This window comes from Eubalaena glacialis, chromosome 8, assembly GCF_028564815.1.
Source record: "Eubalaena glacialis isolate mEubGla1 chromosome 8, mEubGla1.1.hap2.+ XY, whole genome shotgun sequence".
NCBI classification, from domain to species: domain Eukaryota; kingdom Metazoa; phylum Chordata; class Mammalia; order Artiodactyla; family Balaenidae; genus Eubalaena; species Eubalaena glacialis.
Window position 1 is genome coordinate 109,025,707 of NC_083723.1, and position 12,781 is coordinate 109,038,487.

General features: G+C 36.9%; 1 protein-coding gene across 1 annotated transcript in view; it reads left to right on the forward strand.

The window, feature by feature from the left end:
- Positions 1–2,780: 2,780 nt before the first annotated feature.
- Positions 2,781–12,781, forward strand: part of EXOC4 (exocyst complex component 4) — an 843,793-nt gene continuing 833,792 nt past the window's right edge. The window contains exon 1 of the mRNA XM_061198739.1: positions 2,781–2,875. Coding sequence (XP_061054722.1) covers positions 2,790–2,875 — 86 coding nt within the window. The 5' untranslated portion in view covers positions 2,781–2,789. The remainder of the gene's footprint in view (positions 2,876–12,781) is intronic.

Consider the following 12,781-nt stretch of genomic DNA (forward strand, 5'->3'; position numbering starts at 1 on the left):
CCAAAATTCATATGTTGACTCCTAACCCTCAATGGTGATGGTATTAGAAGGTGGGGGCTTTTGGAGGTGATTAGGGATTAGTGTTCTCATAAACGACACCTCACAGAGATCCTTAGCCTCTTCCACCATGTGAGGACCCAGTGAGAAGGTGCTGGCTAAGAACTAGGAAGAGGGCATTCCCCATGAAACGACCATGATGACACCTTGATCTTGGACTTCCTAAGATTCAGAACTGTGAGAAATAAATTTCTGTTGTTTATAAGCGACCCAATCTGTGGTATTTTGTTATAGCAGCCTGGATGGACTAAGACAGTGTCCAACTTCATTCTTTTGCATGTGGATATCCAGTTTTTCTAGCATCATTTGTTGAAGAGACTATTCTTCTCCCATTGAATAATATTGGCACCCTTGTAGAAAGTCAGTTGATTATAGATGTATGGGTTTATTTCTGGACTTACAATTGTATCCCATTTATCTATGTGCTTATCTTTTTGCAAGTACCACACTTTTGATTACTGTAGCTTTTTGGTAAGTTCTGAAGTCAAGAAGTCTGTGTCCTCCAAACTTGCTATTTTTTTCAAGATTGTTTTGGCTATTTGGGATTCCTTGCAATACCATATAAATTTTAGCATCAGTTTTTCTAATTCTGCAAAAAGACCATTGAAATTTTCCTAAGGATTGCATTGAATCTGCAGACAGCTTTAGGGAGTATTGACATCTTAATGATATTAAGTCTTCCAGTCCGTGAACACAGGATGTCTTTCCATTTATTTAGGTCTTCTTTAATTTCTTTCAGCAAAGTTTTGTAGTTTTCAGTGTATAAGTCTTTCACCTTCTTGGTTAAATTTATTCCTAAATATTTTATCCTTTTTGATGCTATTGTAAATGGAATTGTTTTGTTAATTTCCTGTTTGGATTGTTTATTGCTAGTGTCTAAAAACACTATTGATATTTTTGTCTTGCTATTGTGTCCTGCAACCTTGCTGAATTCATTTATTAGCTCTAATAGTTTTTAAAAATTTCTCTAGGATTTCCATATATACAACCATGTTGTCTACAAATAGAGATGGTTTTACTTCTTCCTTTCTAATTTCAATGCCTTTCATTCTTTTTTTTTTTTTTTTTTTGCCTAATTGTTCTGGCTAGAATTTCCAGATCTTTGTTGAGTACAAGTGGCAAAATGGACATCATTGCCTTGTACCTCATACAAGCTGGATCATAGCTGGAAAGCTTTAAGTTTTTCACCATTGAGTATTAGCTGTGGGTTTTTAATAAACATCCTTTATCACATTGAATAAATTTCCTTCTATTTCCAGTTTTCTGAGTGTTTCATCATGAAAAGGTTGTTGGATTCTGTCAAAAGCTTTTTCTGTATCAACTGAGGTGATCATGTGTTTTTTTCCCTACTGCCTGCATCCTTAGCCACTAGGCCCAATTACCACCCCCCCCCCGCCCCATATATATAAGTTCTTTAATTTTATAGCCTGCTTTTTGCACTTACATCATGAACATCTTCTCGTCATTAAAACTCACTAAAATTGTGATTTCCAATGGCTATATGTTATAATATATCTATCCTCTTGTGGACGTTCCATAATTTATTTAATACTTCTGTTTAAAAATTTTCAGTATTTTTTCTATATCTCTGTTCCTTTAGGATCAAAGTCCCTAGAACTGGAATTATTGGGCCAAAGGCAAGGAACACTAAAAAAAAAAAAAAAATATATATATATATATATTTCCAACTTATTTAAAAAAAAATCACTGTGAACCTCTACCATCTTATAGCTGCCTAATCAAAGCAGTGGACATTCTCTGTGCTTGCTATTTCGTAACTCCAGGACCTCTGAGTTTGCTTTCTATCCATCTCTGAAGTTCTTTAATCTCTACCTCTACTAAGGAGATCACTCACTGCCTTCCCTCCTTTTCAATATTTATTTTTCTTCTTGTTCCTCGATTTATGCACTTTCTATTCTTACTCTGATCTTTTTTTTAGTTCATCTGCTGAATTAGTGACTAAGCCAGTAGAGTCGAATGCAGGACATATGAAAACTTACCAGAAAAAATATTAATAAAGCACAACTGTGCATCATTACCAACTATATTTTATTTAGCTTGGGAAGAAAAGGAATCTGCAATGTGGTCAGTGTTGTTTTTCGGTTTTTCTGTCTTTTCTTTATCAATATCCATTTGTGTGTTCCTGCTTGCATGTTTTTTAGGATTATCTGGAAATATCAAAATAATCGAACTCACGCATTAAACGAATGTATAAACATTTAGTTTTAGAGAATACTAAAGAAAAGCATTTCTGTGTCTATTCATTTTCGCATTTTATTGGCTTTTTCTTAACTTGTGTTTAAAGTAAAAACTTTGTATATAGACATCAAGCACCGACCCTACTTAAATACACACCCCACATACGCACTTTGGCAATGTCAGATAAATTTGATTCAAAAAGTAATAAAATTCTGAAAGAAGGAAACTGGGAAAAAACCCACGATCAGAATAAATATAAATGAAGACATTAGGAGATTTCACCAAGTCGCAACTAGATAAGTTTTTCTGCGCGCCCAGGAAACGCGAAAGAAAACTACAGTACCCAGAATGCTAAGAGCGCGCGTCGGCCCTCGAAACTTGCTGCCTCAGTCCCGCCTCCTCCCTTCAGCGATTGGATTATCCGGTTCCGTGACTCTGGACTTCTCTTCTCCCATTGGTGCACTCTCCAGAGGTCAATTACAGAGTTTACCCTCTGTTCCTTCTAGCTCAGCCGCTCTCCACCTTGTACCAAGATGGCGGCAGAAGGAGCTGGTGGGAAATACAGAAGCACAGTCAGCAAAAGCAAAGACCCCTCGGGGCTGCTCATCTCTGTGATCAGGTGAGGGAGGCAGGGTCAGGGGACGGGGGCAGCGGCTCGACCTCCGCTTTGGAAGGGAGAAGGGTTAGCTGGGTTCCACCCTGCTGACCCCTCCCTTCCCTCCTTGCCTCCCCTCAGCCCCTCCCAAGGGCCCCCGCAGTTCTGCCTTTTTCTCTGGGGTTGGGCTAGAGGGAGGAGCCCGGCCTCGCAGTGTTTTCCTAATTTAGGGCCAGAGCCTTGCATTAGGGTCCCGGGGCCCTAAAAGCACACTGTTTGGGACTTGGTAGAGAAAGCCAGGTGTGTTCACTTATTCATATATTTATTGATTGATTGCCTTCAGCAGCGCTCACTGTGGAACGCACCTTGTTCCCTGGGCTTCTGGGTGTCAGGCCCTGAAGTCCGGAGACTCCTGTCACGAGTTGCAGACTGTTCTCACACGTTGGACACCTCCAACCACCTGTGAATGGCCACAGCCTCAAATACAATAGCCTGTAGTGAGCTGGTAGAAGGGCTGTGGGTTTGAAAGCACACATCCGTGTTTGATTTTTGTTCTGCCTTCCTATCCCGATCTAGTCTTTAAAAAACAAAACAAAACAAATTTCACGTTATCCTCTATGCATATCATTTTCCCAGACTATATATGGTGGGAGTAGGAGTGGTCGACCTTTTAGAGGCTCTTTTTTCTTTAAGTGAAATAAATTATAAGGGTGGAGAACCCTTTCAAACCCCCCATTTCAATAAAATGAAAATAAAGAACGGAGGATGCGTATCTCTTGTTAGTAAATTGTTCTGTGACTCTGAAGTTGCTTTGTCTATCTGTTCAATTTGTATTCTTTGTGTTACCCTTCTTGCAACATTGTATTCATGATTCTAAATTCTCACATAAAACTTTAATTACCTCTTATCCTTAACCTCTACTTCAAATTCTCAAAGACTGTAGCTTTCCTGGTTGCTTTGGCAACAAACCTCAAAAAGGAAAACCATTTTAGGCTCATGTTTATAAAATCTGAGCATCCCTGAAGATGTATCTGGTACGTGCCAGTTCTCTTCCGTGTTTCCTTGGACCTGTCATTTTGTCACAAAATAAATTACTTGTTAGTGATAGAGTCCATTGTCCTTTGAAAAGTTTGATTAGTTTAGCTTTATCTTTTTCTATCAAGGAGCAGTTGTGTTTCCTTTTTGAATAGTGAATGTTAAAAATTCTCCTTCAATTCCGTTCTGATACGTAACAATTGTCATTTCTATACTACATTATGTATTAGCATAACACTATATTTTATACTCTTCCTATTAGCAATGAACAGCATTTATTGTTACAAGCATCTTTTAACTGGAAAAAAGACAATAGGTGGATAAGGGTTTGACCTGGGGACAGGGTAGGAGTATATATGGGGAATAACCAAATCTCATCACTATTTGCAGCCATGGTACCAAATAGTTAAATGATGACTATTTTGTTAGTGTGATAGTCCACTTTAAAAGTCAAAATGATTTAAAGAAGTATAGTGTAATTGTAATGGAAGTGTTACATTTGGTGGATGGGTTATTTAAGTGCCTTGAGACTCATAAATGAAATTCTTAACCATTTATAAAATGCTGAATAAAAATATTTCAGGAGGGTCAGATGTTTCAAAGGGTGGACTCTGGGGTTTTGCAGAAGAGGTTGTTCTGTCGTGATGCGGTGCTTTGATGAGGAGACACACGGTGTTTGGGACTGAGTCTTTTGGAGGCTGCTGCTAACCACAGCTTTTGGTTTTAAGTCTTGCCCTTGGCCCTTTAAAATGGAACTAATTGGGTGGACAGAGTCCTAATTACCTGCTCATGTACTATTTGGACACACACAGGTACCCACACAGCATTTTCCTACTTTTCTGTTGATTCCCCCCCTGCCCCAACCTTTTGTTTGGTGTGAAGTTGGGGCAGGCAGCCCTTCTAAACAGGAAACAAGCAAGATGGCATTTTGGAGATGCTATTTTATTTTTGTGAGGTCTTGTCAGATTTTTAATTGGGAAATGTGTCTACCACTTACTGTTGGGTGATTTACTTCCCAATTACATGTTGACTCTCTTCTCTTTATAAGTTGGCCTTTAATAGCTGGTTTAATTTGGAAGACAAACTTCGGCTGTGACTTGAGGAGACCTCATTGAAACCTCGGAGCGGAGCTTTTGTGGACAGACTCTGCTCACAGATGTCAAGGAGGTTTGAAGGCAGTTAAAGGCTCACATTGTCATCAACTTTTATGTCTTCACAGAAGTTGGAATTTCAAAAACTTGGAAAATCCTTTATGGTAGACACCTGTTAAATCCCCTTCCTCCTCAGAGTATTTTGGTCAGCCCTGTATTTAATTCAAAGTAAACTTTGTTGAAGGAGTCCACGTTTTGATCAGAACTTTGAACAAACAGCTTTGAGGTCCGTGCCACAGACTGTGGCAGGAAGGGAGCGTGGTCACGGTTCGGAGCAGAGTCCTTGGAGTCGTTAGGGGATTAGTGTTGTTTTTACAGCACTAACTCCTCTCTTCATCTGAGCCTGTCTCATAATAGTTTTTAGGGTTTCCAGCTCTCTTTGTACCCTGGGGAGTCTTGATACTAGTGATGCAGTACTGTTTGAAAATTACTGTTGGTATATCTGGAAACTAAACACGTATAGACTTTCTGGAAGCCCTGGGGCATCTGGAAGCATATATGGATGTAAGGGGCAAAAGAATTCCCATTTTTCTGGCTAAACGCACAGAATTAATACCTTGGGAACCCATGTCTAAGTTTCTAACCTCGTGTAATTTTTAGCATTGAAATTTCTTAAAGGCTTTGAGGTATATAGTTTTAATTTGGGGTGATATGATCAGGTTTTTTCTAAGCCATTTCTTATAGATAAACGTTGTCAGAGTCTTCAGTGGGAGGTTCGGTATAGGTAGTAGAGACTTACTGTATTATCCATGTAAAGTGACCTTGGACTCATTACTTAAAAACCCCTGTGTCTTAGTTTGTCATTTGTAAAATGGGATAATCATACAATGTGCTCTGGGTTTTGGAAAAATTAAATAAGAGTATGAAAAAGTGCCTCACAGTTTGGCACAGAGAAGGCACCCAAATGTTCATTTCCTCCTTTCCAGGAGCCCCAGCTTCTCTGGTTAGAAAGTTGATTTGAGTAAGTTTGCCAGATAGCAACCAGGATATAATTTTCCATCAGAAATATCCTTGCTATGTTGACTAGAATGTTTGATGCCAGTTGTCAGAATGTTCTCTTTGTAACTAAGAAACCTTGTATAGCTGACTTAAGATGGTAATTCTTTGATAATTTGAGACTCAGCTAAAGAAGCTAGATTTAAATATATGTATGCTTATGTGTGTATATGAAACATGTAAAATATGAACAGACATAAAATGTAAAACATTTATTAAAGATAAAAAGACTATAAACAAGCAAACCGAAGGGCCCATGGTCTCTTTGCCTACATAACCCTTGTTGCCATTAAAAAATTATATATGTGATTTTCTAAAATTATATGCATAATTTTCTAAAATTAGTTACATATTTAGAAAATTCAGATATTTCAAGAGGTACAAAATAAAAAGTAGACTTTTCCCCCTGTTCGTCTCCCTCCTGAAACATACCCCTTTTAAGTGTCCTGAGGGAAATAGAAGACTATTTAAGTATGTGTGAATGTATAATCTTTAAACAAAATAATATATATTCTTTAATGTATTAATATCTAATATTGTTTATGAGTTTATATGCACTTAAGGAATATTCATAAAAATTATATATTCTATGTGCTTTAAACAAATGGGATCATACTATGTGCACTTTTGAACCTTTGTTCATTTGTTTTTCTTTATCTTGGAGATCTTTTCTAGCAGCACACGTTGATCTTATTCATTGTTTTTAGTGGCTAGGTAGTATTCTGTCACGTGGATACACCATAGTCTATTTAATTGGTGGCCCCTACCCCCCCACTTTTTAGCACATACTTTTGGTTTTATTTTTTCTTCTGTTAAAAATATGTTGCAATGAGCATTCTTGTACATTGGGCAGTATATCCATGGTGTAAGTCCATGGCAGTGGCAAGAGAATAGCTGATTTAGAGTATATGTGCATTTTGCATTTTGACAGAGCCAAAATGTCCTCCAGAAAGACGGTAATTGATATCCCCACAAGTGGTGTATTAGAGTACCTGTTTTCCCATGCTCTTGCCAGAAACCGAGTATTTTTGATGATTGTCTCTGTTAACTCTCCTCTACTGCATGATTAAGAGGGAAGTGTTTGCCCCACTGTCATTTAGACAGTGCTGTTGCATGTATGTGGATATATGTGATTTGAAAATATTTTTTCCTGGTCTGTGGCTTTTCTTCTTATTCTCTAGGCAGAGAATTTGTCTCGTCCAGAGCAGAAGTTTTTAATCTTAGTAAAATCCAGCTTATCACTTGTTTCTTTCATGGATGATGTCTTTGGTGTAGCTAAAAAGTCATTGCTGTACCCAAGGTCATCTCAATTTTCTCCTATGCTAACTTCTAGATGTTTGATATTTAGGTCTCATACTCATTTTGAATTAATTTTTGTGAAGGCTGTAAGATCTCTGTCTAGATTGATTTTTTTTTCGGTGACTGTCCAGTTGTTCTCACACCATTTGTTGAAAAGATTATCTTTTCTCCATTGTTGGATATATGTGAGATCTTCACCAACGTTCTATGCTTTTTGTTCTCTTTCTATGCACACTTGTCATTGTAACTTTTCCCATTTTCCTTTATAAAAATCGTATCACACAGACTTGTTAAAAAAAAGTCATCAAAGAGAAACATTGTCCAAAAATCCTGTTTCCCAAAATACTGTTTTTGTTTTTAAGGTTTTTGTGTGGATCCTGTCCAGGTACCTACAGGGCTTAACGGTTGTAATTATAACAAAGTTAACACTTTTTTTAGCATAACAAAATAATATAAATATTATATCTTTGTATGAATATTTTTAAAGTGGTAGAAAATTACAGAGAAGGAAATATAAGTTACTCATATTCACCCAGAATTAACCATCGTTAATAACTTTGCTTTCAGCTTTTAAAAATCATTGCATTATTATAAAAATAGTACATACTCATAAAGTATTCAAACAATGGAAATGCAGAAAAATGTGAAGATGAAAGTAAAAAATATTTTTCCAAACTTTATCCTCCATAAGTTACCATCATTGATATTAGGTGAACCTAATTTTAGATCTCTCTCTGTGTGTCTCTATCTCTCTGTATGAGATGTTGGATGGATAGATAGAAATATTTTAAAAGATAAATATGGGATCTTACTCTGTGTGCTAAACTTAACACGATAGCTTAATGTCTCTGTTTTTAAGGTATACATACATATAGTAAAGTGCACACATATTAAGTATATGGCTTAATGAATTTTTGCCTGTGTAACCATTACCCGTGTCAAGATAGAGAACACTTCCAGCATCCCTGTCAATTTTTTTCCAGTTCAGTTTTTTTGTAAGGATATCCTGTGGTTCCAACACCGTTTGTTTAAAAGGCTTCTTTTTTCACTGAATTTCTTTGGCAACTTTGTCAAAAATCAGGTGGCCAGTGTGGAGCTATCAATATTTCTTGACTCTCTAGTGTGTTCCATTCATCTGTTTATCTTAATGACTATTCTACACAGTCTTGATTACTGCTTTTATAAGTCTTGGAGACAGATAGTGTAAGCTTTCCAACTCTGTTCTACTTTTTCAAAGTTTTTTTGGCCATTCTAGGTCCTTTGCATTTCCATATCAGTTTTAAAATTAGCTAATCAATTTCTAGAACAAAACCTGCTGGGATTTTGGTTGGAATTGCATTGAATGTCCTGATTAATATGGGAGAATGGACGTCTTAACAATATGAGTTTTCCGATCCATGAACAGGTTATCTCTCTCCACTTAACTCCTCTCAGCAATTTTTTTTTTTTGGTATAGTTTCTATTGCTGTGTGTTAAAGTTCACTAATCTTTTCTGCAATTCCTAATCTGCTGTTAATTCCATGTAATGTAATTTTTATTAGATTGTGGTTTTGCTCTCTAAGAAGTTTGATTTGGGTATTTTAAAAAAATATCTTCAGTCTTTCCCATAGCTTCTTGAACATATGGAATACAGGTGTTATAGCTGTTTAAATGTTTTTCTTTGCTAATTTTATCATCTGTCGTCATTTTGGGGTTAGTTTCGGTTAATTAATCCCCCCCCCCACCCCCGTGTGCCTTGCCACTTTTTGGATGCTAGATTTTGGGAATTTTACCTTGTTGGGTACTGATATTGGATATCTTTGATTTCCTATAAATATTCTTGAGCACTTTTCTGGGATATGGTTAAGTTACTTGGAAACAGGGTGGCCCTTTAAGGTCCTGTTGTAAATTTTGCTAATTGGGAGCAGAGCAACATTAGTTTAGGGCCATTTTGTCTCAGTACTATGGCAAAATCCTTCTGAGTACCCCACCCAGTGCTCTGTGAGTGATGAGATTTTTCGCTCTGGCTGTGTGTGATTTCAGATAATTGTTCTCGCAGTGCTTTCAGGTGGTTCTTTTTGTGGCCTTGAGTAGTTTTCTACCACGCATGCTCAGGGGAAGACTCGCGGGAGCTCCTCCACAGATCTCCAGGGTGCTTTGGGTAGCTCTCTCCTCTCCGGGACTCTGCTCTGCAAATTCGAACAGCTTTCATGTCCAAGGTTTTGAAACCTGTTCTGTTTGTTGTTTCAGATGGGAGGGTAAATCTATTTTCTGTTATTTCATCGGTTGAAGGAGTAGAAGTCTATCAGTGCTTCATATTTTAAAAAATATCTCAGAAGATTAATCGTCATGGGTCAAATTTTGGGTTGCATATGCTCAGAGAGGAAGAATAAGGTAATCAGATGTGCTAAATGAAGTTGTGGCGCGAAGGTGAACTAGGTGTCTCAGCGCTGATGGTCTTTCTGATTTTGCAGTATTTTACAGAGTATTTAATTAAACAGTTCATTTCGTATAGTACTGTTTCAGGAACTTTTCCTCCAGAACTCTTAGAAATGCCTTGGAACTAGTTTGCATCGGTTTATGTACTCATTTTAAAAAATATAGTTCTTTTTGTTTATTTAATGCCTGTGATGGTATTGTTTATTGAGGTCTAGTGTGGTTGGTAAATGGGTTTTCTCTGGGTGACATAGTACTTAGACTTTTTCTGTTGGTTGTTGTTTTGTTTTTCTGTGCATTGGGATGCTTTCAACCTGCGCTGGCCTTTTTCAGTTTGCAGTGGTGAGCTCTGCTCCCTATTGTCTTATACTCTGCCGCGCCTTACGTTTTTGTTAACTGCTTTCAAGCTATGAAATGAGTTATGACCTTGGTCTTTATGGTAGCCAGTCCTTTGTGGTTTTCACCTTGAAAAACACAGGGACTCACCATTTAACAGGAAGTTATAAGGGAAAATTCTCGTGTATCATTTGACATTGTAAGAAAAATAAGTATTTCAAGATCCTTAGAACCTTTTCTGACTTTCATTTATTCTTTTAAAAGTTTTTATAAAGCCTTTGCAAAAAATACCGTGGCACGTAATTCAGGTGTTTTTCTGTTGGAAACTTGGTGCCTTATCATTGTGCTGAATATTACGGGAGACATTATTTTATACTCAAAATGTCACTTGAGAGCTTGTTAGAAATGCAGACTCTTAGGCGCCACCTGAACCACCTAACCTGAATCTGCTGTTTAACAAGAGTCTCAGGTGAGTCGAATAAATGTTAGTTTGAGTAGCCCTTAGGACATAATTTGGGAAAATACAAGAAACCAAGTAGCATTGTTAGCTTGTTTTTAGCTGAGATAATGGTATGGCTATTTTTCTTTTTAAAAAAGTACTATTCTTAACAGATAAATACTGAAATACATACCAGTAAAAATAATATCATTTCTGGGATTTGCTTCAGAATAATAAGGAAGAAGGTTGGAGTCAGTGAGAGTATAGATGAAACAAGATGGGAATGTGTTGATAATTGTTGAAGCTGGGTTTATTCAATGAGTCCCTTAATTTTTGTGTTTGAAAATTTCCATAAAGATGCACATGTGTATGTATGTTTATAATATATGTATATTCTGGGGAGAGGGAAGGTGGTGGGAATGACAAGGTTCTGTAGGTTAATAAATTGCAGAAATGCTGCATAATATATTCCTGTTCTAGCCACCCCGCCCCTACGCACACACCCTCCCGCCCAGAGGTACCTTGTACATTAACATATTAAAGTCTCCTGAAAATGACTGTTGTTAGGAAACCTTCAATTTGTGTAACCCAGAATTTCCAAAATAGCCTATTACCACGTAATATCTATTAATATCTTATAAAACCCTGTTTCTGAGGAACTCACTAGAAACTGCTCATTAAGAAATAGCATACACGTTTAAAATGATCGAATGTTGTAATGCGTTGTAGTAACAAACATTCCACTGGAGGTGAAAAATGAGATGACTGAAAACAGTGCTTTAAGGACATGGGGTTTAAAATGGGAGTGAAAGAGAGGTAGAGTTTGGTTCAGTAAGGGTGGGGGAGATTTTAAGTTGACTTTGTCAACCCTAGACTGTTGTATGCTTTTGGTAGAGGTGATTTTACTTAATTTTGGTAATGGCCTTCTCTGTTGGCTACAAGATTTATACTTTCGGTCCCCCCAAGTGTTTTATATAACCGAGTTAATTGAAATATAGAAAAACTGCATGTGTCAGGTGTAGTAATTGGCCCTAAGTGCTGTCTGAAGCAAGATGCCAGTGAATTTTTCAATTGACTTTAAAGCAGAAATTGTTTACTGTCACTTGATATTAAGTGACTCTCTTTGTAGTGAATTAGGGGATGTTGTTTTTATGCGTCAGAAAACTTTTTCAGAGGGACTTGTCATTGTGAATCGCTATCAATTGGGATGGGATTCGCTATCAATTGGGATGGGATTATCTTGTATTTTGTGGGATCTAATAAGACATAATTAAGAAACAAGCAATTGCAATGCCTAATTGAATATAATAAAATCTGATTTAAAAGTGTAATGTAGATTTGGTTATGCTTTGAGTGAAGCCATATCTTATGTGATTATATAGTGATACACATCTCATATATTTAATGTGTAATTTTTTTTTTTTGAAACTCAGAATTATGGGTTTTTGTAGTTCATTGGAAGCCTTCATAGACTATTCTTCTTATACAAAGGGGTCTGCTTCCTTTAATAGGCTTTGAAGACCACTTCTCAACTTGTTTGGTTAGGGTTCATAGTCTTAGTATAAACTCTTTTCCTCCTTTTCAGTTTGTGCTTTCACACTACTCAGAACTGTATTTAGTGTCCCTCCTGACATAATAGGTATATTGTTACTGTCAGGCATTTCTTAGGATGGCTGTTACATATTTTCGAAGAAAAGAAAATCTGACTCACACTGAAATAACGGCTAAGTGGATCTAATAGTGTAACCTAATATCTTCTAGTTAAAAGCAGTTTGGAAAAGAAAATAGAATTCACGTTTTCAAGAATCATGTCAGCTCTAGACTCTTTTTTTCTTGTGTTGGGATCAGTAACAAAAAGGAATACTATGTTCTAGAAAGATCAGTAAGTTAATTGTTCATTTTCGTCCTACTTGGAGTGAGGTTCAGAAATTAGTTAACCCTTGAATATTTGTTGAGAATTTAAAAATACTCAGTTTGGGCCTTATGATAATATGTTAGAATATGTTGTAAAGATGACTCCTTGTCTTCTGCTTTTTCCATTATGCAATTTAAAAAATTAATAAGAATTGTCCTAAAAAGAGAGAAGGTGGTACTGATTGAGGGATTCAGGTGCTTGATGAGTAAAAAGTGCAGGGGCTCGGTGACATCTAGTTTATCTGCTAAGGGGCCCACTTTGAGTACTTCCCAGAATGGGGATCACTGAGGAGATTTGATTCTTACTGTAGATTTTGATCTATAGAGCTGTAGCTTCCTGGTAAG